The 25,256-nt window shown below is 47.4% G+C and overlaps 1 protein-coding gene across 1 annotated transcript in view; it reads right to left on the reverse strand.

Annotated features, from left to right (window-relative positions):
- Positions 1-1,504: 1,504 nt before the first annotated feature.
- LOC111966132 (E3 ubiquitin-protein ligase HUWE1-like) overlaps positions 1,505-25,256 on the reverse strand; it is an 82,609-nt gene continuing 58,857 nt past the window's right edge. The window contains 36 exon segments of the mRNA XM_070444585.1: positions 1,505-2,405; positions 2,824-3,014; positions 3,860-3,987; positions 3,990-4,028; positions 4,511-4,575; positions 4,577-4,618; positions 5,075-5,112; positions 5,114-5,168; positions 5,170-5,190; positions 5,541-5,828; positions 6,172-6,312; positions 6,587-6,704; positions 6,930-7,175; positions 7,497-7,646; positions 7,949-8,051; positions 9,080-9,303; positions 9,590-9,792; positions 11,206-11,341; positions 12,407-12,563; positions 13,036-13,127; positions 13,354-14,047; positions 14,295-14,967; positions 15,076-15,260; positions 15,461-15,670; positions 15,921-16,151; positions 16,346-16,463; positions 16,724-16,928; positions 17,337-17,651; positions 18,563-18,769; positions 18,915-19,004; positions 19,238-19,416; positions 19,714-19,942; positions 20,384-20,543; positions 20,772-20,899; positions 21,244-21,345; positions 21,645-21,860. Of these exon segments, the coding sequence (XP_070300686.1) occupies positions 2,303-2,405; positions 2,824-3,014; positions 3,860-3,987; positions 3,990-4,028; positions 4,511-4,575; positions 4,577-4,618; positions 5,075-5,112; positions 5,114-5,168; positions 5,170-5,190; positions 5,541-5,828; positions 6,172-6,312; positions 6,587-6,704; positions 6,930-7,175; positions 7,497-7,646; positions 7,949-8,051; positions 9,080-9,303; positions 9,590-9,792; positions 11,206-11,341; positions 12,407-12,563; positions 13,036-13,127; positions 13,354-14,047; positions 14,295-14,967; positions 15,076-15,260; positions 15,461-15,670; positions 15,921-16,151; positions 16,346-16,463; positions 16,724-16,928; positions 17,337-17,651; positions 18,563-18,769; positions 18,915-19,004; positions 19,238-19,416; positions 19,714-19,942; positions 20,384-20,543; positions 20,772-20,899; positions 21,244-21,345; positions 21,645-21,860 (6,482 nt within the window). The 3' untranslated portion in view covers positions 1,505-2,302.

The following is a 25,256-nucleotide window of genomic DNA, read 5'->3' on the forward strand; positions in this document are numbered from 1 at the left end:
CCTCTCTGTGTCCTTCCGACCAGGGGCTGATGAGGAAGAAAACAATCCCATCACCAATCAGTCATGGGGAAATCATTAGGAACCAGCTCAAATGTGACAGGATGATATTGCAATGGAGGACAGACAGGTAGTGGTGTTAATTTTTTAACATTTATTTAACTAGGCAAGTCAGTGGTCATTCCGGTCTCACTCCAGATGACCACATGATGAATCCTAGAGTGATGCTGCAAATCAATACCTTCTGGGGTGAATGAATCACAACATTAACCATGTGACAAAATGCCACAATCAAAATGCAACTCACTGCCACCCTGTCCAAATGAATGGCCCACTCTTGGACCTGTCACTTCCATCAGCAGTGAGACCGTGAGGCTGAGACCCAGACTGCAGACCAGTAGTGCTGCAGGCAAATAGACTAGCTAGCACCGTCTGTGTTACATGACAAGACAGCTGTGTCTGGAGGACTGATTCACTGTCATCTCAGCATGCTAGTTGCACCAGCCTGTCTTAACAGGACAAAGCTAGCCTGGTTCCAAACCCCTTTGTGCTGTCACGACATCACACATGGGCATMGGAGTCGGCCAGACAACTCAAATAGATCCTGAACCGCAGCTCAAATCGAATCAAATTTTATTGGTCACATACACATGTTAGCAGATGTTATTGCGGGTGTAGCGAAATGCTTGCGTTTCTAGCTCCAGCTGCCTGCTTTTCTCTGCAGCCTCCTCACAGGCCAGTCTGGTAAGGGGTCGTACAGTCCATCAGTATCCACTAACATATAGCAAAGGCCAGTACAGGGGGGGACGGAGGAGAGGAGCATGATAAAGACACAACAGAAACACATTTTCCTCATAGCTAAGCGTCATGGCAATTAACCTGGCTCAAATGTTGCATGGAATTCTGTTACACGTGTTCATTAAGATTCTCTCTGCTGATGGGCAGTGCGGACTTGAGTGACCTTGTGATGGTAGATTCTGATTGGTCCCACGCTGTGACCCATCCAGGCTCTTCGGAGAGGTGTTCACTATGACTGGTTTTAATTTGCTCTGCCAGGGAAAGCTCAAGGACAACTCAAAATGACCATAAGGACGAGCACACAATCTTCAGGGAAGAGGTCCTCCACAAAATTAAACAATTGTTTCAAATCATTTGCATTAGTGCAATAGCACACTATTATAACAGTACATATTTTTTATAATTAAGGTCTAGTATGATTGGCTATAGTTTGTTTCAAATGAAGTATGATTGGCTATATATTGTTTCAGATGAAGTATGATTGGCTATATTTTGTTTCAGATGAAGTATGATTGGCTATAGCTTGTTTCAGATGAAGTATGATTGGCTACATTTTGTTTCAGATGAAGTATGATTGGCTATATTTTGTTTCAGATTAAGTTTGATTGGCTACATTTAGTTTCAGATGAAGTATGATTGGCTATAGCTTGTTTCAGATGAAGGGTGATATAGGTTTCAATATATAATAATGTTAAGAGACAAATGGGACTCCATTTTATGCATTTATTCACGTAGTTATTTCACTCTGATTCAAAAGCTCAAGGCGGGGTCAGCGATTTAATAGCCAAAAATACTCTAGAATTTGTGGTTAATTTCATCATCTCCTTTCCTTTCTTGTTCTCATCATTTGTTTTCCTTCCTTAAATGCCACAAAACTTTGAAAAGTGCATTTCTTTGAATTTCTTCAAAACTTCTTTTTTTCTCTCTTTCTCCTTCTTCCCCATAAAAATGTCACCCCCCTTCAAGGCTTATGAGGTCACAAATTCGCAAAAAAGAAACAGCCAACATTTTTTCCCCCAAAGGTTTTATAACCATCCTGTTCTCACACACAAACAACCTTCTCCTTTTTTTTTTTACACAGCCAGAGAAGAACAAAGAAAAATAAACTCCCAAACCTTTTGTACAGAGAAATCAAACTAAATGGAGAAAATGTCTTATATTAGTCCAGGTTCTTATCCTCAATACACCCTCTCAGGTTTCTGCCATTCTAATGTGGAAGGGAGACATACCAGGCACAGGTCTGTGTCTATTGACATGAGGCTCTGTGTGTAGTAGGTAATATCAGTCAGTCAGTTAATCATACCGCTCTGCTGGTCCGTCTGTTTCTTTATATGGATTAGGAACCAGTTGTATGTCTAGAGGCCATTTTTCCAGTCATCCAGTAATATCTATGATAGTGCGAGTGTGTGTGTGTGTCATCAGCTTGAATCAGTCAGAGTATGCAAGTCTAAATTGTGTGTGTGTGTGTGTGTGTGTGTGTGTGTGTTGAGTCTCCGTGTGGGTAGGTCTAAGCCAGTCCGAATCCTTCGGAGCATTCCTGAATGGCCAGCAGCAGCATGTGCCTCAGCTTCTCATAGCTCTCGTAGGCTGGGAGGTCCAGCTGGTTGAAGCTACAGGAGAGGAGACAAATGGTTTGTAAGGGAATTGAGAATGGTAGCTCTTTACCTGAGTACCTGTTCTATCATATCGACCTGGCTGAATGGAAACTTCAGATCTACATGCATAACTAACTACATTCTTTTGACATCAATCCATCAGTATTCATTAATGGTACCAGGTGTGAGCTGTGTGGGTCTATAGTTCTTTACCAGGTGTGGTGAGCTGTGTGTGTGTTGGTCTCTACCAGGTGTGGTGAGCTGTGTGGGTGTATAGGTCTCTACCAGGTGTGGTGAACTGTGTGGGTGTATAGGTCTTTACCAGGTGTGGTGAGCTGTGTGGGTGTATAGGTCTTTACCAGGTGTGGTGAGCTGTGTGGGTGTATAGGTCTTTACCAGGTGTGGTGAGCTGTGTGGGTGTATAGGTGTTTACCAGGTGTGAGCTGACGGTAGGCGGTCGGTGGAGCGGTCGTCACGGTGGATCTGGAACTTCTGTATTCCGTTCATGCCCTCCAGCGCTGCGAAGCCCTGCAGAGGAACCTTGGACGTGCCCGTCACAAACTGCAGGAACTTGGCTCTGTCCGCCTGGTCGAAGGAACGCAGGGCCCGCCAGAACCACTGGATCTGAAGTGATGGGGAGGAACGGTCAGGGTCACAGCCTCACTACACTGACCAGTAGCACATCTATATGAATGCATAGTATATAATACAACCAACAAACTATCATTTGGCATTGTGGGACATTGTTGGTCCTGGGTCGTATTCATCAGGCACCAAACTAAAGACAAGTGACTAAAAAAGGGAGGGACTACCGGAACTTGTCCAATAAAAAACTCATCTTTGTTCTCCGTTGCAAAATGTTGCGCTACATTTTGCCCTAATGAATATGCCCTTGGTGTTTGCGTCTATGTATGTACCTGTATGGAGCTGGACTGGTACTTGTGGTACTCGGTGTGTGTCTCTACCTGTATGGAGCTGGACTGGTACTTGTGTAATCTTGTTCCTCTACCTGTATGGAGCTGACTGGCTACTGTTACTCGTGTGTGTCTCTACCTGTTATGGAGCTGGACTGGTACTTGTGTAATCTGTGTGTCTCTACTGTATGGAGCTGGACTGTACTTGTGGTACTCGGTGTGGTGTCTCTACCTGTATGGAGCTGGATTGTACTTGTGTACTCGTGTGTGTCTCTACTGTATGGAGCTGACTGGTACTTGTGGTACTCTGTGTGGTCTCTACCTGTATGGAGCTGGACTGTACTTGTTACTCTGTGTGTCTCTACCTGTATTGAGCTGGACTGGTACTGTGGTACTCTGTGGTGTCTCTACCTGTATGGAGCTGGACTGGTACTTGTGGTACCTCTGTGTTGTCTCTACCTGTATGGAGCTGGACTGGTACTTGTGGTACTCTGTGTGTGTCTCTACCTGTATGGAGACTGGACTGGTACTTGTGGTACTCGGTGTGTGTCTTACCTGTATGGAGCTGGACTGGTACTTGTTGTACTCTGTGTTGCCTTTGAGGTCGTCTATATCTATAGTGGGCAGGCCAGATATCCAGGCAGCTCCAGCTCCTTGCTCTGTGAGAATGGAGATCAGCCTCTGGGGATGATCTCGTAGAAACCCTCCAGTAGGCAGACAGCTGCTTACGATGGCACCTACAGGAGGGGACGGGACAGAGAGAGAGGAGACAGAGTTAAACACTTACAAGGCTACACAAGTAGTACTTCACTACGACATGTGTTCTGCCAAGATAACCCTATGAGAAAAGCAGGTTCACATAAAACAGACATCCCTATCCTACAGGATTTCTTAATTTAAAAAGATATGTATTGCCAGCACACAGGTCAAAACGCATACTTCATTGTTTTGCAGAACAGTTATTCCCGACAAAGTCTTATGTACATTTGACTAAGTATGCTCATATTATACATAGCCACCTCCAAACAAGTGTATGACATGTATAACTGCATAATATATATCTCTGGCTATTTGACTGAATGTTCACAAATGTACTATGCCAATTAAAGATGTACTTTTAAAGGCTGGGTATCTGTAAATTGCGTTGTGAAAAAGGTATTTCTATAATAGTATTGATGTAGATTGATTGTGTTGTGTCTGTCTCACCAGTCATCTTCATCTGACACACCAGGTGGACGTACTCCTTCTTGTTCTCCTCAGTGACAATGAGTTGCCTCGTTAGGCTTCAGGTCACGTACCTCACACACACCAAAACTCCCTGGACCTGAGAAGGGAGATAAGGACATGAGACGAGAGAGGAAGATGGAGGGACATGAGAGAGGAACATGGAGGACATGAGAGAGAGAAGATGGAGGACATGAGAGAGGAAGATGGAGGACATGAGAGAGAAGATGGAGGACATGAGAGAGAGAGAGGAAGATCGAGGACATATGAGAGGCAAGCGGGAGGGGGGTGGAGGGATTGGAGGACATATGAGAGGCAACGCGGAGGGGTGGAGGGATTGGGAGGGAGGGAGACAGTTCAGCAATGCTCCACAGAAATGTAATAGTATGTGTGGGGTCACATGCTATAGAGAAATGAACTAACATGTTTTATCCAAAGTTGGGTCAAGGCTGGCATCCGTTAGTGATAATTTAGGTCACATTCTCTATACCCATCCTGAGGCACTGGCCTGCATAATTAGCAGTTCTGAGTTTTGATATAAGAAACACGGAAAGGACTACCTCAGTGCTGAATGTCAGCTCATAAGCCCAGAGTACAGACATTATTCTCCAGCAGTAGACAACCCTGGAAAACGGGTAATCTCACTCTCCATGTCTGTGTACCTGACGAACACAACACACACTCCAATCAACTACTGCACAGTGATACTCCACAGTTAACACAACACACATCTCTACATACGTACCATCTCCAATGATCTCAACAACCGTTTGCCCTCTGGGCCAAGAAGTAGTCTGTTTTGTACGTGACGCTCTGCCGCAGGATTGCTTGTAAAGCTGTGTGTGAAGTAGTGTGTGTGTGTCCACAGCGCCCCTACCTGACACTCTTGCCAGGATGTGCTTGTAGAAGCTGTGTGGTGTGTCTACAGCCCCCCTACCTGAACCTCTCTGCGCAGGATGTGCTTGTAGAAGCTGTGTGTGAAGTAGTGTGGTGTGTTCCACAGCGCCCCTACCTGACACTCTTGCCCAGGATGTGCTTGTAGAAGCTGCGTGTGAAGTAGCACTCCAGCAGTCGGTTGTCGTAGACGGCCTTGGCCACCACGCGACCTACGAACTTGAAGTAGCTGAGGTGGTTTGGGTTGCAGTGCGAGGAGGGGTTAATGGTGTAGGTGACCCTGTCGCCGGGCGAGGTGCGGAACAGGGCGTACATGGCGTTAAACATCTCCCTGGAGATGATCATGTACCACTCTCTCAGCAGACCTCCGGCATCCTGACCCTCCTCTCCTTCAAACACTATGTACCTGGTGGGGGGGAAAGGAGATGTACGAGGTCAGTGCACTTGACTGTCATTCTGTCGTAATAGTCAGAACACAGTGAGATAAATAGATACAAAAAGACAGAAGCAATCCAGATAAATAGAGACAGAGACAGAGAGAGAAACCCCAAGAGACAGAGAGAGAAACCCCAAGAGACAGAGAGAGAAACCCCAAGAGACAGAGAGAGAAACCCCAAGAGACAGAGAGAAACCCTAAGAGACAGAGAGAGAAACCATAAGAGACAGAGACCGACCCCAAGAGACAGAGAGAGAAACCTTAAGAGACAGAGAGAGAAACCATAAGAGACAGAGAAAGCAGAGTCTCTTACAGCCTGTTCTTCATGTCCTCGGGACTCTTGCGGTGCAGCTCTCTGTAGGAGTCTTCAAACACGTGATCTCTCCTGACGTGGACAGCCATATCCTCCTTCCTCAGACCCTCGTCCAGACGCTCCAGCTCCTGACGGAAGTACCTGGGGAGAGGGAGTGGGTCAATAATATATAAAAAAAAAAAGCTCAAATGTTATCATGAAAGAGGCATGCTTCCATTCAAAGGACCAGTGTTTGACCTGGAGAGAGATCAGGGTTGTTCATTAGGGCGAGCAAGCGAAAGCATGTTTTAAACTGAAAACGAAATGAGTTTATTTTTGGACAAGTCCAGGGTGTCTCTGTTTTAATCAGTTTTCCTCCATTAGGTGACTAATGAACATGACCAAGATGATGCCCCATAAGAAAATCCTTCCTTACTTTCTCTTGACGTCAAAATCGAGGATACGGATGTAGTCAACCAGCACAGCGAAGGGTCCGTCGGCCAGGTGGGTGGTGGACTGGCGCAGAATCTGGTTTAGCACTGTACGGTGAGTCTCTGTAGGGGGTGGGAGGGAGAGAAAAGGAGAGAATGGAAGAGAGACAAAGACCTACAGTGCAACTAACACACGTGGGCTTTCCAAAATGATCCAGGCCGAATCTCTAAATTATTTCTCGACTCCTCACTTCCTGATGTTTTAAGTGACTGGCAAAGAGAGAGGACGCAAGGAAAATACTGGAGTCCATACCCTGCTATACCCTCCTTCCTAGTCCCAAAACTCACCAGCGAAGCGGAGGAACTTCTGTGTGTCGGGAGGCAGGTTGGAGGAGATGTGCATGGAGGAGGGTTCTCTGGAGAAGAACGGGTCCAGAGAGGAGGGGGTGGCGGGAGTGAGGGGTGCGGGGGACAGGGGGGGAGGCTCATCTTTGATGTGGGACAGCTGGCTCTCCCTGGTGTCTCTGACAGGGGGCTTGCTCTCCCTCTCTGTGGCATGGACCAGGAAGAAGGCCTCTACCGCTGGCTGAAGGACTGAGGGAGAGGCGAGATGTGAGCAGACGACGTCATCACTCCTGTGAAAAAGGCTTTTATCCAAGGTTGTGTTCAATAAGAACAAAACATTCCATTTCCAAACATTTCCTGTTTCGTATGGGCTGAGGGTTGACCATGTTTCACTGCATGACTGCAAAATCAATGACCACTACTTTTGACACATTCAGGACATTGGTTTTCCAATGGAGGTTCTACGACAGATACATAGTGTTAACACTTAGTATACAGATGTCACGCTCAGGAAAATCTCAGGGCCCTAGATTTACCCATGTGAGGTTCAATATTGTAAACCTAACGTACCCAGAACAGCGTGTTGATCATGTGACTCCTCCAGTTCCTTCAGGCACTCCCCGAGCATGTCCCACAACTCGTCCAATAGCAGCTGCTCGCTCAGCAGGGGAAGGTCCGGGAGACGCTCCTCTGTCTCTGATTGGCTGTTGCCTTCTTCATCTGCACAAGAGCAGGAAATACCAAACACAATAATGTTAGAATCACTATGCCAAGACAAGTGCTCCCTAAAGCGCGGTATTTCTGCTGTGGTTTGAGTGGCTCTGGTCATGTTCAAGATTGTCTTTCTTTGCAGTCACGCTGCTCTCAGAACTTGGCCATACCATACGAATGTGGCTCCTGAAACACCTTTTTAGGCGTTGTGAAATCTGATCTGCACAGCGTGACTGCAATAAAGATGAGCTGGAACCTGTGTTGTGGTAGCTGAGGACTGTAGTGGTTATTGTGGTGGAGGCCTGTCTAACCCAGGGGTGCAGGGTCCTGCTCCAGTGGAGAGGGCTGGTCTACATCCATGGGAGAATCATCCCTCTGAACTGCCTGGGGCTCAGAGACTGACCCCACCTCTGACTGGAGAGAGGAATGGAGGGAGGGCAAAAAGAGAGAAAGAGTGAGAATCAGAGCGAACAAGAGAGACAGAGGGAGAAAGAAAGAGGGAAATAGAGAGGGTGGGCGAGAGAAAGAACAAAACAAAGAAAGAAACATGTGATTCATTCAACACAAGGCTGACAGTTTTCCAGTAAACCAGAAAACCAGTGGGGCATGCTGATGCACCATGACATTAACATTCTCATAAGGCTACAGACAGACACAGACCGAGGGGGACTGGGAGGGAGGGGGMAAAAGCATGAAGCCATGACAGCCAGCCAATACACACATCATCAATTCACATCATACAGTAGAGAGCAGCCAGCACATCTATTCTAGACCTGGGTTCAAATACTATTTGAAATCTTCCAAATACTTTGAGGGTCTGCTCTAGCCTGCCTGGAGTTCCAGATTTGGGGGGGGGTCAAGATTTTAGGACTATTCTATTGGTCCAATAAGCCAGGAAAGCTCAGCCAAGCTTAGACCCAGGTCTGATGGATGCATTCCCTCTTCAGACAGACCGTTCAGGCCGTCAGAATGCAGTGGATCGTCTCTGTCTGTTTTCAGCTACTGTCATGCATCATGGATGTTGGGCTGTACTGTAGGCTGATTGTAAATGCAACGACGATGTCAATAGCACTGTGTCAGTTTACATGCCCGTAGAGTAAGTTCAATATGCATGGAGATGTCAACGATAGCAGTGTGTGAGTGAATGGTCAATATGCATGTCATCAGACCTGGGTTAAAATAGTCTGATTTCTTTCAAATACTTCAGCTACACTTGATTGAGCGTGATACAATGGCACCAATAAGTTCCAAAAGTGCAACAAAAAATGGCCATCTGGTACTATTTGAAGCCAGGTCTACAGAATGAGCATGTGGTCGGTATGAGTCATGTAGTCAACAGCAATAACGTGTGAGCGTATGGATCAATATGCACGTTTGCGTTTAGTCATGTTTGCTCAATAGTAGCAGTATTCTGTCAGTGCGATGCGGCCCATCATGCTAACCGTGGCAGCGCTCGCCGTGCCGGGGGCAGCAGCGGGGGCATGAGGGGCGGCCACAGAGGATCCGGAGGTGGTGACAGCAGCGACAGAGGCGGAGGGCGGGGGGGCCTGCTGCAGACGGCGTGCTCGCTGCCCCTCTCTCACCATCTGAATGATGGCATCAGCCTCGGCTTCTAGCTGACGGACCGCCGCCTGGATGCTGCTGGCGGAGCCCAGACTGGTAGAGCCTAGACACACAGGAGAGACCAGTTACAGAACACCCAGAGCAGAGATGTGATCCAGACAACATAGAAAGTCTAAACTAGAAACTCTGTCATTCCTGGTAATTAGGGAAATCACATCCCTGTCAGAGAAAGCTCTCAACCGCTCTCGTCTTCCTGGTCATATTTAACCAGCTCATAAAAACAGTTTTGTTCCGGTTCATCTCTTTACAAGAACAGGCTGAAGCCATTACTATGACTGATTTTGCTGTGTAATGGGGTAGTGAGTGTGTTAGTAGTGCACACGTCTTACCAAGTCGTCCGGTCTGCTTGGCCTTCTTGTTGGCGCGGCGCGTGTCCTCCCGGAGCTGGATGATGACCTGCAGGACCCGCAGGAAGAACTTCTGGGTGGACGTCTTGGAGGTCAGGGAAGACATGCAGGGCAGCTGCAGCTCCCGCCCACCCAGCGTACGCTTCTGGGCTGCCACGATCACCACGCTCTCAGAGCCGTCGAACCTGCGCCCCCGTCAGCACGCGAGGACGGGCGACAAGGCAAAATACTGTCATTATACAGAAACGGAGTGGCAGTAGAGCAGTATAGCCAAACGGAGAGAGACACACCAAGGAAAAAGCTGTGGCCTAAATGATCAGACACCGACAGACGGTTGACTAAAACTTTGAAAATCACGACCATGTTAAAATAAAATATATATATATTTTTTCATTTCAAGCCTTAAACTGTGGGTCTCTCTWATCTCCCAGACTCATATATTTAAAGTGTCGTATTTAGCCATATCTGAATAGGTCAAGTTGGCACTAGGAGAGAACCACCGATGACTATTCATAACAGGGATAGGGGGCAGAATTCAGAAGTTTGGATGACTGAGGTGCCCAAAGTAAACTACCTGCTACTCAKGCCCAGAAGCTAGGACATGCATATGCATGGTAGTATTGRATAGAAAACACWCTAAAGTTTATAAAACTGTTCAAATTATGTCTGTGAGTATAACASAACTGATTTGGCAGGCGAAAACCCGAGGACACATTGTTTTTCTGTTGACCTGCCAGCCAATTCAAAGGTTAAGCTATTGAAAACAAAGACTTCCTCCTCCCAAATTGCAGTTCCTATGGCTTCCACTAGATGTCAGTCTTTATACATGGTTTCAGGCTTGTTTTTAGAAAAACCAACGAGGAATAGGTGTTTATCTTCAGGGAGCTCTATGGCAAAGCTAGTCTCATTGYGCGCGTGACTGAGCGAGCGCGCTGCGTTCTTTCCCTTTCCTATTGAAAATAGTTTYGTATGAAATATTATCATTTATTTAGATATTAGAGTACCTAATAATGAATTAGAAACGTCGTTTGATTTGTTTGGACAAACTTTACTGGTAACTTWTGGAACTCCTATGTCTGCATTCTGAACGGGTGGATTACTGAACTCAATGACGCCTACTAAACGGACTATTTGGGATATAAAGAAGGAATTTATCGAACAAAACGACCATTCATTGTGTTCCTGGGACTCTTGTGATTGCGATCAGAGGAAGATCTTCAATGGTAAGTGAGTTATTTTGTAGCTATTTGGGATTTTGTGACCCCTGTGCTTGTTTGGATAATATGCTGTTGTGGGGCGCTGACCTCAGATAATTGAATGCTGTGCTTTTGCCGTAAAGCCTTTTTGAAATCCGACAATGGGGTTAGATTACCAAGATTCTAAGCTAAAGAATAATGTATGACACTTGTATTATCATGAAGGTTTAATATAGCTGGATCCAGAAAAACAGCATCTGGTACTACGGCCTCCCCAGACCCTCCCGCTTTCACCTCCTAGAGCTTGAACCCTAACCCCCTCCATCACTTCACCTGCTAGAGAGCTTGACCCTAACTCTGACCCCTAACCCCCGTACGTTGCAAGACTCTCTCTCTCTTCACCTGCTAGAGAGCTTGCCGGCCTTCAGCCTGGCGGAGATGGAGGTGTCCTCGGCAGGGGCGTCAGGTGACTGGGCGTCAGCCCGGGCTCTCCTTTGCTGCTCCAGGTTGTACTCCCGCAGCTCGGCCAATAACGTGCCTGGAGGAGAAGAGGGGGAGTAGACAGGATAGTAAGTTGGTTACATTTGCACATTATTTATGTAACCTGTATTTTATCAGGGAGTCATACTGGGACTACCAAGGTCTCTCACAGATGAGCCCTGAATTACAGAAATTACTGAAAATACACATCAAAATGTAAGCAGGAAGACAGTCAAAAATAACAAAGACATTGATCAATAATAAGGTYCTCAATCAGCTTTTTGAATTGCCCTAGAGGCACCAGAACATAACGAAGATTGTTAACCTAATTCAGTAGAGACGGAAGGAACTTCCAGAGTTAACCATTCCTGAGACTGGGGGTGGTAACTCATGTCTAATAAATATGTTAGGTACAGTGGGAGTCCAGTAAAATGGCTTTATAAATGAAAACATAGCAATGTAGCAACCTATATGATATCAAAAGGCAGCCAATCAACATTCTGGTAGAAAATGCAGTGATGAGCACTAAAACCGACACCCGTAATAAAGCACAGTGCACTAGAATKAACTGCATTTAACAGCTTTAATGAAGTAGCAGCTGCGTTCATGTAGAWGTCGCCATAATCTAGGACCGTCGATTTAATAATCTGCTTTCTACTATTTAGCAACAGGCATGACCTATTAAATCAGAGAAGAACATCATATACTTAGTTTGACCTGCATTCAATACTAATTTCAGGTCAATAAAGTGTTTCTGTAATACAATGAAGGCAGAMTGTAGTTGAGATAGACCCATGGTTGACCAGGGTCTAACAGCATACACAACAGTATCATCAGCATACAAGCGCAGGTTACCATTTTTTGCAGACAAGTCAATATTATTTTATGTAAACATGTCAGAACTGACCCCTGCGGTGCACCTTTCATTATGTCCAGAAAATCTAATTTAACACCATCAGTAGATACACAGTTCTATCGGTCAAGTAATTTTGAAACCTTGACCATTACATTGGTTCATAAGTGAAAATGAAACAAATGTAACCATTGGAAGTGTGTGTAGTTTCAGCTTTGAATACAAACAGCTTGACTGTATATGGTTGTGTGTATGATGAAGCCTACTAACCAATCTGTTTGCAGAGTGTGTATCCCAGGTGTCTAGCTCCACTCAGCAGCAGACGCAGTACGGTGTCTCTAGTGGTTCCGTCTCCTCTGGACAGCTGGAGCAGGATGTTRGCTGCATCCTCCAGACCCTCCTCTGAACACGAGTGACTGGTCAGCACCTGGGGAGGGGCGGGGAAGAGTGTTACTCTAGCCAAAAAACATTCCTTACCTCGGGACACTTCAACAGGTGAAACCCCAAGAAAAAGCAGCACTCTGCGTTGATCTGAATTTATTTTCAGGACCTAGAAACAGGGGTACATTTCAGCGTAGGACGCCTTCATCRGAGCCTAACGTAAGAAAAGGTGGGAGGCACTTACATTAGCCTCRCAGGAGAGTCCCACTAGTGTTACTAAAGCCTGGGTGGTGTTCATTATGAACCAAATTGAAGAAAACATACCAACAGGAAGGAAGTASTACTGTAGGGACATCACTAGAMSTTGCTTTGTAGCCCGTAGTTGAAAKTGGCTGGATGTGTTACACTACGTTTGAACAGTTTCTACYACGCCAACAGATACACCTAGCTATGTAGAGAGCTATGAGCCTTCCCAGTTAGGGACCCAGTGTTGTTTTAGAGCGCATTCTGTTCTGTACCTCGACAGAGAGCTGCAGTTGTTTCTCAGTGAGTCCAGTGGAGGCAAGCTTGGTGTCACTTTCAATACAGAGCACGGTCGCTCGATGCTTCCCTGTTGAGACAAAACACAATCACATCACACACACATCATTATAGTCTTCTATTATGGTGCGTTACCTTGTTGCGTTCACAAAGATAAACATTGACACTATTAGTATTGCGTGACGGGTAGACAAGCCCAAACTCCCCTTGGTGACAAAGTTAATCTCATCTTATCCCACTCTGATAAACTGATGTCAGTGTATTGCTTCTAAAGTGAAGCTGCGGTGCTTTCTCACCGGTTGCGCTGGCTCCAGTAGAAGTGGGTATGGACACTATAGCTGTGGAAGATGAACCCTGAGCTGGAACTACCACCCCTACAGTGATCCCCTGAGCAGAGGCTGAGACAGAGCCCGGAGCACCGGCTGTTGCTGCTGCACTGGTGGCAGTGGCGGGATTGCCAGCTCCGGCGGTGGTAGACTGCGGCGTCTGGTGTCCAGCTGGGACTTCAGTAGCCTTATTATCAGGCAAGGCGATGGAGATGAGGGACAGGAGACGCAGCAGCTTCTCGGTGAGCAGGGAGGAGCGTCGTATCACTGGGTGGGACAGCATATTCATCAGCTGGCCCAGCGGAGAGGCCTCCAGGCTGTACTGAGCCCCCTCGGCCTCCCCTCCTGCCCCTAGGGGAACAGTCTTCATGGAGGCCTTGCCTTTCCTYGACACATTCATGTTGTCCAGTTTCACCAGCAGGTCCCAGAAGTCGGTGGAGATGCCCAGGGACTGGGGGGTGATGGCCGTTCCACAGGCACCCCCGCCCAGGGAGTTCTGGGCTGAGGAGGGAGTGGAGCAGGTATTAGTCTGGGTAGATCTAGAGCCTCCTCCTGCTGTTCCAGTAACGATGGAGGCAGCAGCACACAGACGGGAGTCCAGATCAGAGGTGGAGGAGGAGAGCAGGTCCTTACAGCGCTGCTGGGTGAAGTGACTGGGGAACACCTGGCGATAGGAGAGTAAAACACAAGGTTAATGACCTGGACTAATTGAGAGACATCGCATTGACAATTCACTATTTCCATAACATTTTGAAACCCACTTTCAAAGTAAAAAAAAAATAGAGTTAAAGACCAAGACATASAAAGGCTCTGGTCTGAGCCCTAAAATGAATGACTGATACAGATTCCAGACCCACTTTCCCTGAGAAGTACCATGTTCACCACCCATCCAGCACTAAACTGTCTCCTACCTTGGCCAGTTGGATAAGAGTATCCAGTACGTGTCGACAGACCACAGGGGCGGCTTGGGGGTGGATGTGTACAGTCGACCCTCCTCCCCCTGGACACGTCACCCCAGCTGTAACCCCCTGTACCCCTCCTCCCAGGGTCCCCCCGGGCCCTCCTGACGYCCCCCCAGCAGAGTGCCGGTCGGCGTGCTTCCGCCCCGACGCCCGTTGGATCTGGAAAATGTTTGTGCGGCAGCCTAGAGCCGCGTCCATGGAAACGGACAGCCAAGAGAGCTGGGAGGAGCTACGAGACTCCACCCTGTTGATCAACTCCAGAGAGGAGGAGGAAGAGGAGGAGAGGGAGGAGGCAGCGGTAGCTGTGGTCGTAGATCCTTTACTCCCTCCGTRACCTCCCTGACCGCCGGCGGTCCGCTTGCCTCTGGCGTCTTCCAGGCGGGTGGTCTCGACACACACCTCACTCTCGCTGCTCCGCTGCAGGATGGAGAGGAGACTGCGGATGACCCAGCCACGCGTCTGGGAGTGGTAGCACAGGTTGCGGAGCACGCGGTGCAGACGGCTGGTGTTGAGTTTGGGTTCGTCTACGAAGAGGAGGACCAGGAGACAGGACAAGGCCTCGTGGTCCAGGAGCAGACGACCGCGCAGACGCAGCAGAGAGTCCACACTGGAACTGGACGGCCTGGGGAGAGGACAGAGGACACGTTAGACGGAACCTTAAGACCATGCCTTCTCCTTAAAACATCACACAGACACATTCTCCCTTCACCAACAATCCTGTCCCTCTCACCTGCTGTGGTTGGCCCCTCCTCCCATCTGGAAGGTCCCTCCTCTCTGCACGGCTAGGCGGGTGTACTGTACTCCTCGGTTTCCCCCCAGGCGGCTAGTAAACGCAGGCGACCTCAAGATGGCCGACAAGGCCGAGCTGGAACTATGGCCAAATAGCCTCTCGTGCATCAGCTGTCTCTGACGAGCCTGTTGATATCAAATTTACAATCAATGCAATGATGAAATAACTGCATATAATAAGGRGTTTCTCATGTTTTACATCTAAGCATATGATGTAGCCAAAACAGTATTTGATCAAATCTGTTTTTTATCGAAGAAATTCTACGTGGGTTGGCACAGTTGTGTTACTTGGTGATAGTGTGTAGAAAAACGAATCTTACACTCACCTCCTGCTCGCGGCGCAGCGCGGCTGCCTCGGCGGCGATGTCCGGGGGCATCACTGCCAGCACGCTGTCCTCCATATCTTCCAGGACGGAGCGACGCAGCTCCGAKGGGAGGGTCTGGATGAAGGTGACAGGGTCCAGGGGAGTGTCGCCCTGCGTGGGCTGCTGGGACAGCTCTCTACGCTGCTGCTCTGCCCTCTGCTGCGCCAGCACCTGGGGGAGCGAGAAGGGGAGAGAGAAAGACATGGATAAGGGAGGGGAAGAGGCAGGTTCGACAGACTTGGAGGCTTCTAGACACCATCTAGAACTATACCACTTTAAACCAAAATAAGTTAAACAATATATAAAGKCTTTATTGAGAATTCATAACGTCTTCAAAATAATTCTTACACAGTTCAGTCCTACAACTACATGGCTGGTTAAATAACAAAATAATTCAATAGTCCTAAATTTTGTTCCTCACCTCTTCCTGTATGGCAGGTGGCAGGGCAGCCAGGAACTCAGGGCTGACCTCCGTGACCCCGGGTCCTCCTCCTAGTACTGGGGTGGTGGTGGAGGGGAGGGTGGAGGAGGCAGGGGGGCGCGCCGGGGGTCGAATACCCAGCTGGTTCTGGAGCACCTCACGACGGATGTCCTCTGGGAGAGCTGCCAAGAAGGACGGGTCAACACCCTCTGGTAGACTGATGCCAGATGTGTATAAGAGACAGGGTCAACACCCTCTGGTAGACTGATGCCTGGACAGAGAGAGGGGCGACAGTATGAAGTACAATCAGGGAGCCAGTTGTGCAACAGGTGAGCAGTACAATCAGGCACTTTAGAATAGTGTTGGATGCCCACCACTGAGGGAGAGGGACAGAAACAACCAATGAGACTCATCTTACCTGCCAGTGGGTCCTCATCCTCATTGCTGGTGGATGGGAGTGGCTCTTCCTGGATGGCCTGGGATTGGCTGTTGGCACGGTCACTCAGGGGCATGGTCTCTCCAGGGGTGGAGACAGTGGTGGAGCTACAGAGGGAGGGAGGAGAGAGAGGGAGGGGGCAAATGGCTTGGCATGAGAAAAATTGTTTTGTTTAGCTCATCTTTCCCTCAGAGTCTCTGCCATTGATATAAGCAATATGGAACAGTAGTAGCTCCATGTTGCCCTCTGACAGGTGAGGTAGAATGTATCATGTTTGATATAAACCTATCTAAATCTTCTAGAGCTAAAGAAGGGCTTGGGTTCAAATTTGGAATGTATCGTTCGTATTGTCTTCTAAGACCCTCACCCGGTCTCTGCGTCTGTGTGCGTGTCCGTCACCCCGCTGTCTCCACTCCCAGACAGCTCCTGAGACAGATGGACAGCCTGGGCAGGGTTGGGCTCTTCCTGCGTGGCAGAGACGGGGCTACTGGTATCCATGGGAGACCCTTCCAATTGTGACACGCCCACCGCTGCAGGCTCAGAGGTYTCCACGATGTCTGGACTCAGGGAGGCTGGTGCGGGCAAGACAGGGGAGGAGAGGACAAGGAAGAGGAGCAAAATGTTGATACAATAAGCACCTCTCTTTATAGGCTGATGACAACATCCTGGGAAAAACAATGTGGTTGCATTTACACCTGCTTTGTTCCGATATCTACACTAGCACAACACTGTGAAGCAATGTGTAGTTAGCCATGGACGGGTATATTTAAAAGACAGATTGGTCAACAGCACCACTGAAAATACAAGATATGTGTCCTCGCTGCTCATGAAATCACACTGTGATAGAGTGGAATGGTTTCAAATGTGCAAACTCGGCCAACCGGTGCTGGGGGCGAGCTAAAACGAACATGCCGATAGTTTTTACAGTTCCAACGCTAGTCTACCTTCCCTGCCTCCATYCATCATCTCTCCTCTCTCACCAATAGGGGGCGCCGGGGACATTTCCATCTGGGATGCCTCAGCTTCACAGTTCAGCCTATCGGATGAAGCCGTCAGGTCAGGAAGACCCGCCCCCGCTAGTGTGACCAGCGAATTGGCATGCGACTCGGCCAGGAGCAGATCTGCGATTGGCTGGTGGACCTGCTGGCTGATGGCRGTCTCCAGGGAGACCAGGGCCTGTTCGTGGGGGGCTGGGGTGGTGGGGGTGACCTCTCCTGAAGGGGGCGCGGTGAGGAAGCCTTCTGAGACCCTGGGGGGATCCAGACAGGACACCCCACTGCCCTGGGGCTCACCTTCTGAACCAGGGAAGACACACAGAACAGAGGGTACAACTGACAAACAGTTCCGATTTTGAGCAATAGGTTCACTTGATGTCACTGTTGGGACAACACACAGAACAGGAGATGAGTCAAACTAACTCAATAGGGAGCAATAGGTTCACTACTTCAGTTACAGCAGATCCTACAGGTGTGCTAGTACTGTAGATTTTATCAGGGGAACTGGCTGTGGTATTCAAGCAGAGGTTTGAGGAGCCCCGAGTCAGAGAGGTAACAATGACATCAGTGAGATTGCTGTGAGATGTTGTTGGGCAGCACTGAGGAAGGCAGTAAGTTGTATAGTTATCTCCCGTACGGGGCGCACTATCCTGATCCCCAACAACAACACAACTTACTACCTCACCACAGCACAGCCATAGAAGGGTTCCAGCCGTACAACAAGAGGACACAAGCACATTACAACATAGACATATAATATTACGTAATACTGTCACAGTAACATGTTTTTCAACCATCAATTSCAGAGTAACCGCCTAAATCAATCAAATTTTATTGATCAATAAGACGGCAGTCCTGTTGTTTCCATGGTAATAGTTGKGTCGCTATGGCGTTGCCGTGGGAAAGACAGTAGACTGTATAGTCATCTCCCAGATCTGGTGTGATCCTAAAACTATACAAACTACTACCTCAGCCCACAGCCCGCTAATCTGTCCGTCCGCCCGTCTGTCCACTGGCTTCAGAAGGGTCCAGAGGGTTTGGGTTAGGCTACTAAACACATGCACAGAACAATAATACACTGAAAATGACCAGAACATTATCTGAAAATAATTCACTTGAGCAAAATTGTTTACAAGTTAGAGCTTCAAACTTGATGAATCCGGTAAAAGCAATATTACAAATAAAGGCATTTCAAAACAAAGTGGCAGTACCAGCAGTGGTCTCTCCAGCAGCACCGTTGACCGTCCCCAGTCCTGAGCCCTGTAGACTCTGTTCCCTGGCCTCCTCTCCCCCTGTTCTTCTGTCGTTCTGCTTAGCCTCCTCTTCCTCAGCCAGCTGTCTCCGTCTCTTTTCCCTCCTCTCCTCCAGCTCCTCGTCTCTCAGAGTCTCCAGGTGCTGCAGGATAGGAACCTTCACCACTGGGAAGGAGAGMGAGAGATAGAGGGGTGGGGTTAGAGGGGTGAAGTATACTGTGTGTGACTGCATGATTCAACAACAATATGAGAATCAGGGAATACAATAATCATGTGTCAGTCCAATAGCAGACTAGTAGATGTGAAATACCTGCGACACAGTCGTGCATGCTCTCAGCATCCAGCACTTTACACTCATCAGTCCATCGGGTTAAGGCAGTGGGGATACTGGACAGAGTGCCTGGAAAGACAGGATACAAACAGAATTACGAGCAATTCAACGAAATGCAAATCAAAGCTTTGACTGGGGCTACTAGCACAGACTAAGCCCTTAGGACACCGTTCCCCACAGAGATTCCTACTTGTCCTGGACTTAATCTCCAATGAAAGTATTTCCACATCCAGGACTAGGCTTAACATGGGTCTGGTAAAGCGGCCCCATAGAGCAGCGTGGACAGTGATTGAGTGTCCTACCTGCTTGTCCTCCGGTGCTGCTCTGCTCATGGAAGAAGTCGTCCAGTAGCTCGTCGTCAGATCGGGCGATGATGTGCACGTCCTCGTTGCCCACCAGGAGTCGGGCACGGCCGCGGGACTGCAGTGGCAGAGAGCTGGACAACTGCAGGATGTCTGCTGCAGCACTGGGACCCAGCAGTCTAGAGGAGAGGGAAGGCACAGGCATATATATAATCTTAGTATTCTCTTTAAACCCACCCACATACACAGACATGACCTCCTTAGAAATGGACCTGGGTCAAACATCAATAAAGCAACTAGTGTCAATACTTTGTTTATGAGGTGCGATTGATTTTGCTTGGACTATGAACTTGAGGACTATTCCAAAGATCCCTTTGTACCTGGCAAACTAAATCAAAAGGCAGCTGAAGTATTTGACMGAATCAAGGAAAAGTCCCATTAATTCATCTATTCATTCACTGTAGCATCGGTCTCACCTCTGCAGGATGAGTGGGGGGTTGGGCTGTCTGTTCCCAGGGTAGTGGACGTGTATGGTGTGGCCCGTGTTGGCGGTGAGCTGGCGTAGCGTTCTCTGGCTGCGACCCATGCCTTGCGCTAGACGGTTGTTGGTGCCCGCTCCGCCCAGCGTTAAGGAGCCGTGGTCGGCATGACGCACCATCAGGGGGTGGGAGCTGGGGATGTTGCCTGGGGAGGGAGGGATGTCAGCTGATGGGAACATGATAAACAGAGAGAACAGTTGCAGACATTAGGGGGACACGTAGTGACACAACCCCGTCATTCTACATACCGTTACATGGTTATCATAATCTAGGCTATATATTACTATAGCTACATAGCTAATCCAGCTATTGGTAAGGCTGTGTGTCTGTAGTCTTAGTTGTTAAAGAGGATTTCGAAGAGAGACTAGAAATCTACTTGGAGATATCAGGGATCGTACTCATAAAGCATCTGAGTAGGAGTGCTGATCTAGGATCAGTTCTGCCTTTCAGATTAAAAAGAATATGATTGACAGGGGGTACTAATCCTAAATTAGCACTCCTAAACCAAGAAGCTTTAAAATATGGGCCCAGGCCAATAACATAAATTGCCTTCTAAATCTATCCATATATTAAAAACAAAGACGAATAAAACACCAAGATGACTCACCGGTGGTGGAGAACATGTTGTCAAACTCGATGATGAGATCATCATCGCGGTCAAACCTCTCGAAGCGAATGTGTGGCGCAGCGTTGATGTCTGGGAAATCTTCATCCAGCTCCATCTCYGACCCTTCATCATCATCATCCTCATCACCTTCTTCATCATCCTGAGAGAAAGAGAACATGGAATATTTTTCTTACATTACATAGTGTAAAACTAACTCTAAAAAGTAAATGGAGACCGTTCAAATGGGACCGAGCGGGTTCACAACCAGATCTTCCCTATATTGGCCCATAAAACCGGAGCCAATTCAACTCCTCAGGTCTCAAAAAAGGTTACTAGTCAAGTATGGTTATTTGTTACACAAACACCAAAAACACTCCCTTTTCCTCACCTGGTCCTCCTCCTCTTCCTCTTCTTCCTCCTCCTCTTCATCTTGGCTGTCTTCATCATCATTGCTGCCGCTGGAGTCTTCCTCCTGCGTGTGCTCCTCATCCTCAGGCTCCAGGATGTTCATAGAGTCTACGATAGGAAAAGACGGACAGTTGGAGTGTGAGATGGAGGACAGTGAAGGAGTTGGAGGGTGAGATGGAGAGAACAGTGAAGGGTCGATGGAGGACAGTGAAGGAGAGTTGGAAGGTGAGATGGAGAGACAGTAAAGGACAGATGGAGAGACCCAACACACTTCAACCCTTTTCACACTAATAACCCCATAGTACTGAATATAACAAATGAAATAGTAATTTAATGTATCTTTATGACAGATCCGAGCYRAGCTATACTGTGCYGGCCTGGTTACGCATCCACCATAACTGTGGGAATCATGGAGGACAACGTGAAAAGAAACCATCAGCGCCAGCACCTACCTTCTCTGTTGGTCTGTAGAGTAGACGCCTGACTGATATTGGATGGCGCCTCATCCATCAAYACGTCCTCTTGTGATTCGTCCTCACCGCTACCACGTCCCACTGAGTGACAAAACCGATATAACAAAATATAAAAAATTAAGCCATCAAGACTGCATTGTATGTGCCCGCCCCTTTCAATTGACACCATCCCATATCAGTATGATGAGCCCAGTGGTGTATTCAGAGGGGTGAAACGTTAACAATCTTTCCAATAGAGATGTATGCGAAAGAGTAGAACATTTGCCCAATTCTGCACGACAGACAATCAGCTATTCTACAAAAAAAAAAATTCTACCTGATGGTTTTGTAACGTTTCACCCTTCTGAACAGAGTCCTGGACAGCAGGCTGCTTTGCTTACCGATAATGGAGCTGTTGACGGCACCGGCATCTCTCTCCAACAGCTCGTCTATCAGATCCACCAGCTCGTTCTCTACCTGCATGGCTGTGGTGCTGAGCACCTCCGGCTGTCCAGCGATGACYACTGTGTCTCCCTCCGTCTCTCCRTCCATCAGGTCACTGTCTGTCCCTTGGACCCTGTGACTGCCCTCGACCAGAGTCCCCTCAACCGAGTCACCTGCAACGAACATGGATCCAGTAAGATGAACGGAACGATAAGCCTAGAACAGTCCAAATTAGGCCTTTCCATTTCCCTTTGCTTCTGTGGAGTATGTGTTTGTGTGTAGTGTGACCATATTTGTTAGTACATGTGTATGTGTGTTTATGAGTGCGAACGTGTGTGTGTATGTTAATGCAAGGATTAATACATTGCTAAACATGACCACTTTGTTGACCTGATAGCCAGCAAGGTGAGAAAAGTAATGTCACCAACAGCACACATGCATAAACATTCTTGTGTAAGGGGAAGCTGGTTTGAGGTTTATGATGTTTTCCTGTGTGCCAGATATTGTTGTGGGTAGAGGCCAGGAGAGGTGCTCATTTTGGAAGTGGGCTGGTCATTGGACGGCTACATGGAACAGGCCTTGGCTGAGAAGCCGCTTCTGTACCAGCCCCTTGTGGCATGCTGGGACAGCCTCGGGTGGAGGTGCCAGCTGGTGGTGCTGATATTTGGCAGTCTCGGCCATGTACACAGGCTTGCAGGGAGTGGCCTCCAGATTGAGGGACTGACAAAAACGAGGGCAAAGCAATTGGCTAGGTACTGCTCTGTTTCAGCTGTCRTGGGCAGCCTAGCTGTTTGGGAGAAGGGCGTGCTTTCTGTACCCTTGCGTGCCATGCATACAGGGACCTTTGAAATGTTTGGATCCTTTTTTTTGGTGGATTCAAATCAAGCATTTAAAATGTGTGCGAGTGTAATTTTATATATATATATATAAGTATGTGGACACCTGCTCGTTGAACATCTCATTCCAAAATCAAGGGCATTAATATGGAGTTGGTCCCAACTTTGATGCTATAACAGCCTCCACTCTTCTGGGAAGGCTTTCCACTAGATGCTGGAACATTGCTGTGGGGACTTGCTTCTATTCAGCCACAACAGCATTATTAAGGTCGGACACTGATGTTGGGGGATTAGGCCTGACTCGCAGTCTGCGATCAAATTCATCCCAAAGATGTTTGATGGGGTTGAGGTCAGGGCTCTGTGCAGGGTAGTCAAGTTCTTCCAAACCATTTCTGTACAGACCTCACTTTGTGCATGGGGGCATTGTCATGCTGAAACAAGAAAGGGCCTTCCCCAAACTGATGCCACAAAGTTAGAAGCACAAAATCGTCTAGAATGTCATTGTACGCTGTAACATTAAGATTTCCCTTCACTGGAACTAAGGGGYCTAGCCCAAACCATGAAAAACAGCCACAGACCATTATTCCTTCTCCACCAAACTTGACAGTTGGCACTAAGCATTCGAGCAGGTAGAGTTTTCCTGGCATCCACCAAACCCAGATTCGTCCGTCGGATTGCCAGATGGTGAAGCGTGATTCAGAGAACGCATTTCCACTGCTCCAGAGTCCAATGGCGTCGAGCTTTACACCACTCCAGTCGAAGCTTGGTATTGSGCATGGTGATCTTACGCATGTGTGTGGCTGCTCGGCCATGGAAACCCATTTGATGAAGCTCCAGACAAACAGCTCGTGCTGACATAGCTTCAAGAGGCAGTATGGAMATCGGTAGTGAGTGTTGAAACCGAGGACCGATCATTTTTATGTGCTACAGCACTCAGCGGTCCCGTTCTGTGAGCTTGTGTGGCCTACGACTTTGAGGCTGAGCCGTTGGTGCTCCTAGATGTTTCTACTTCACAATAAATGCACTTAAAGTTGACCTGGGCAGCTCTAGCAGGGACAAAATTTGACGAACTGACTTGTTGGAAAGCTGGCATCCTATGACAGTGCAACGTTGAAAGTCACTGAGCTCTTCAATAAGGCCATTCTACTACCAATGTTTGTCTATGGAGATTGCATGGCTGTGTGCTAAATTTTATACACCTGTCAGCTACAGTTATGGCTGATATAGCCAAATCCACAAATTTGAAGGAGTGTCCACATACTTTTGACCATGTAGAGTGTGTACCGGTCAGAAGATGGATACACCTACTCATTCAAGGGTTTTTCTTTATTTTTTACTAGTTTCAACATTGTAGAATAATAGTGAAGACATCAAAACTATGAAATAATACATATGGAAGCACGTAGTAATCCAAAAAGTGTTATACAAATCAAAATATTATTTATATTTCAGATTCTTCAAAGCAGCCACCCCTTTGCCTTGACAGCTTTGCGCACACTCGTGGCATTCTCTCAATCAGCTTTATGAGGTAGTCATCTGGAATGCATTTCAATTAACAGGTGTGCCTTGTTAAAAAACATTTTGTAGTATTTCTTTCCTTCTTAATACGTTTGAGCCAATCAGTTGTGTTGTGACAAGGTAGGGGTGGTATACAGAAGATGGTATTTTACCAAATAGGGCTAAGTCCATATTATGGCATGAACAGCTGAAATAAGCAAATAGAAATGACAGTCCATCATTACTTCAAGACATGAAGGTCAGTCAATGCAGAAAATTTCAATGACTTTGAAAGTTCCTTCAAGTGCAGTCCCAAAAACCATCAAGCACTATGATGAAACTGGCTCTCATGAGGACCGCCATAGGAATGAAGACCCAGTTACCTCTGCTGCAGAGGATAAGTTCATTAGAGTTACCAGCCTCAGAAATTGCAGCCCAAATAAATTCTTCAGAGTTCAATAGCAGACACATCTCAACCTCAACTGTTTAGAGAAGACTGCCTGAATCAGGCCTTCATGGTTGAATTGCTGCAAAGAAACCACTATTAAAGGACACCAATAATAAGAAGAGACTTGCTTGGGCCAARAAACAYGAGCAATGGACATTAGACCAGTGGAAATCTGTCCTTTGGTCTGATGAACCCAAATTTGAGATTTTTGGTTCCAACCGCCGTGTCTTTGTGAGACGCAGAGTAGGTGAACGGATGATCTCCGCATGTGTAGTTCCCAAAGTGAAGCATGGAGGAGGAGGTGTGATGGTGCTTTGCTGGTGACAGTCTGTGATCCATTTAGAATTCAAGGCACACTTAACCAGTATACATATTAATACACACACAAACTCAGCAAAAAAAGAAACTTCCTCTCACTGTCAACTGCGTTTATTTTCAGCAAACTGAACATATGTTCATACAAATATTTACACAAGATTCAACAACTTASACATAAATTGAACAATTTCCACAGACATGTGACTAACAGAAATTGAATAATGTGCCCCTGAACAAAAGGTGGTCAAAATCAAAATTAACAGTCAGTATCCAGGGTTGCCACCAGCTGCATTAAGTACTGCAGTGCATCTCCTCCTCATTGAGTGCACCAGATTTGTCAGTTCTTGCTATGAGATGTTACCCTACTCTTCTACCAAGGCACCTGCAAGTTCCCGGACATTTCTGGGGGGAATGGCCCTAGCCCCAACAGGTCCCAGACATGCTCAATGGGATTGAGATCTGGGCTCTTC

This window comes from Salvelinus sp. IW2-2015, linkage group LG7 (genome assembly GCF_002910315.2).
Source record: "Salvelinus sp. IW2-2015 linkage group LG7, ASM291031v2, whole genome shotgun sequence".
Taxonomy (NCBI): Eukaryota; Metazoa; Chordata; class Actinopteri; order Salmoniformes; family Salmonidae; genus Salvelinus; species Salvelinus sp. IW2-2015.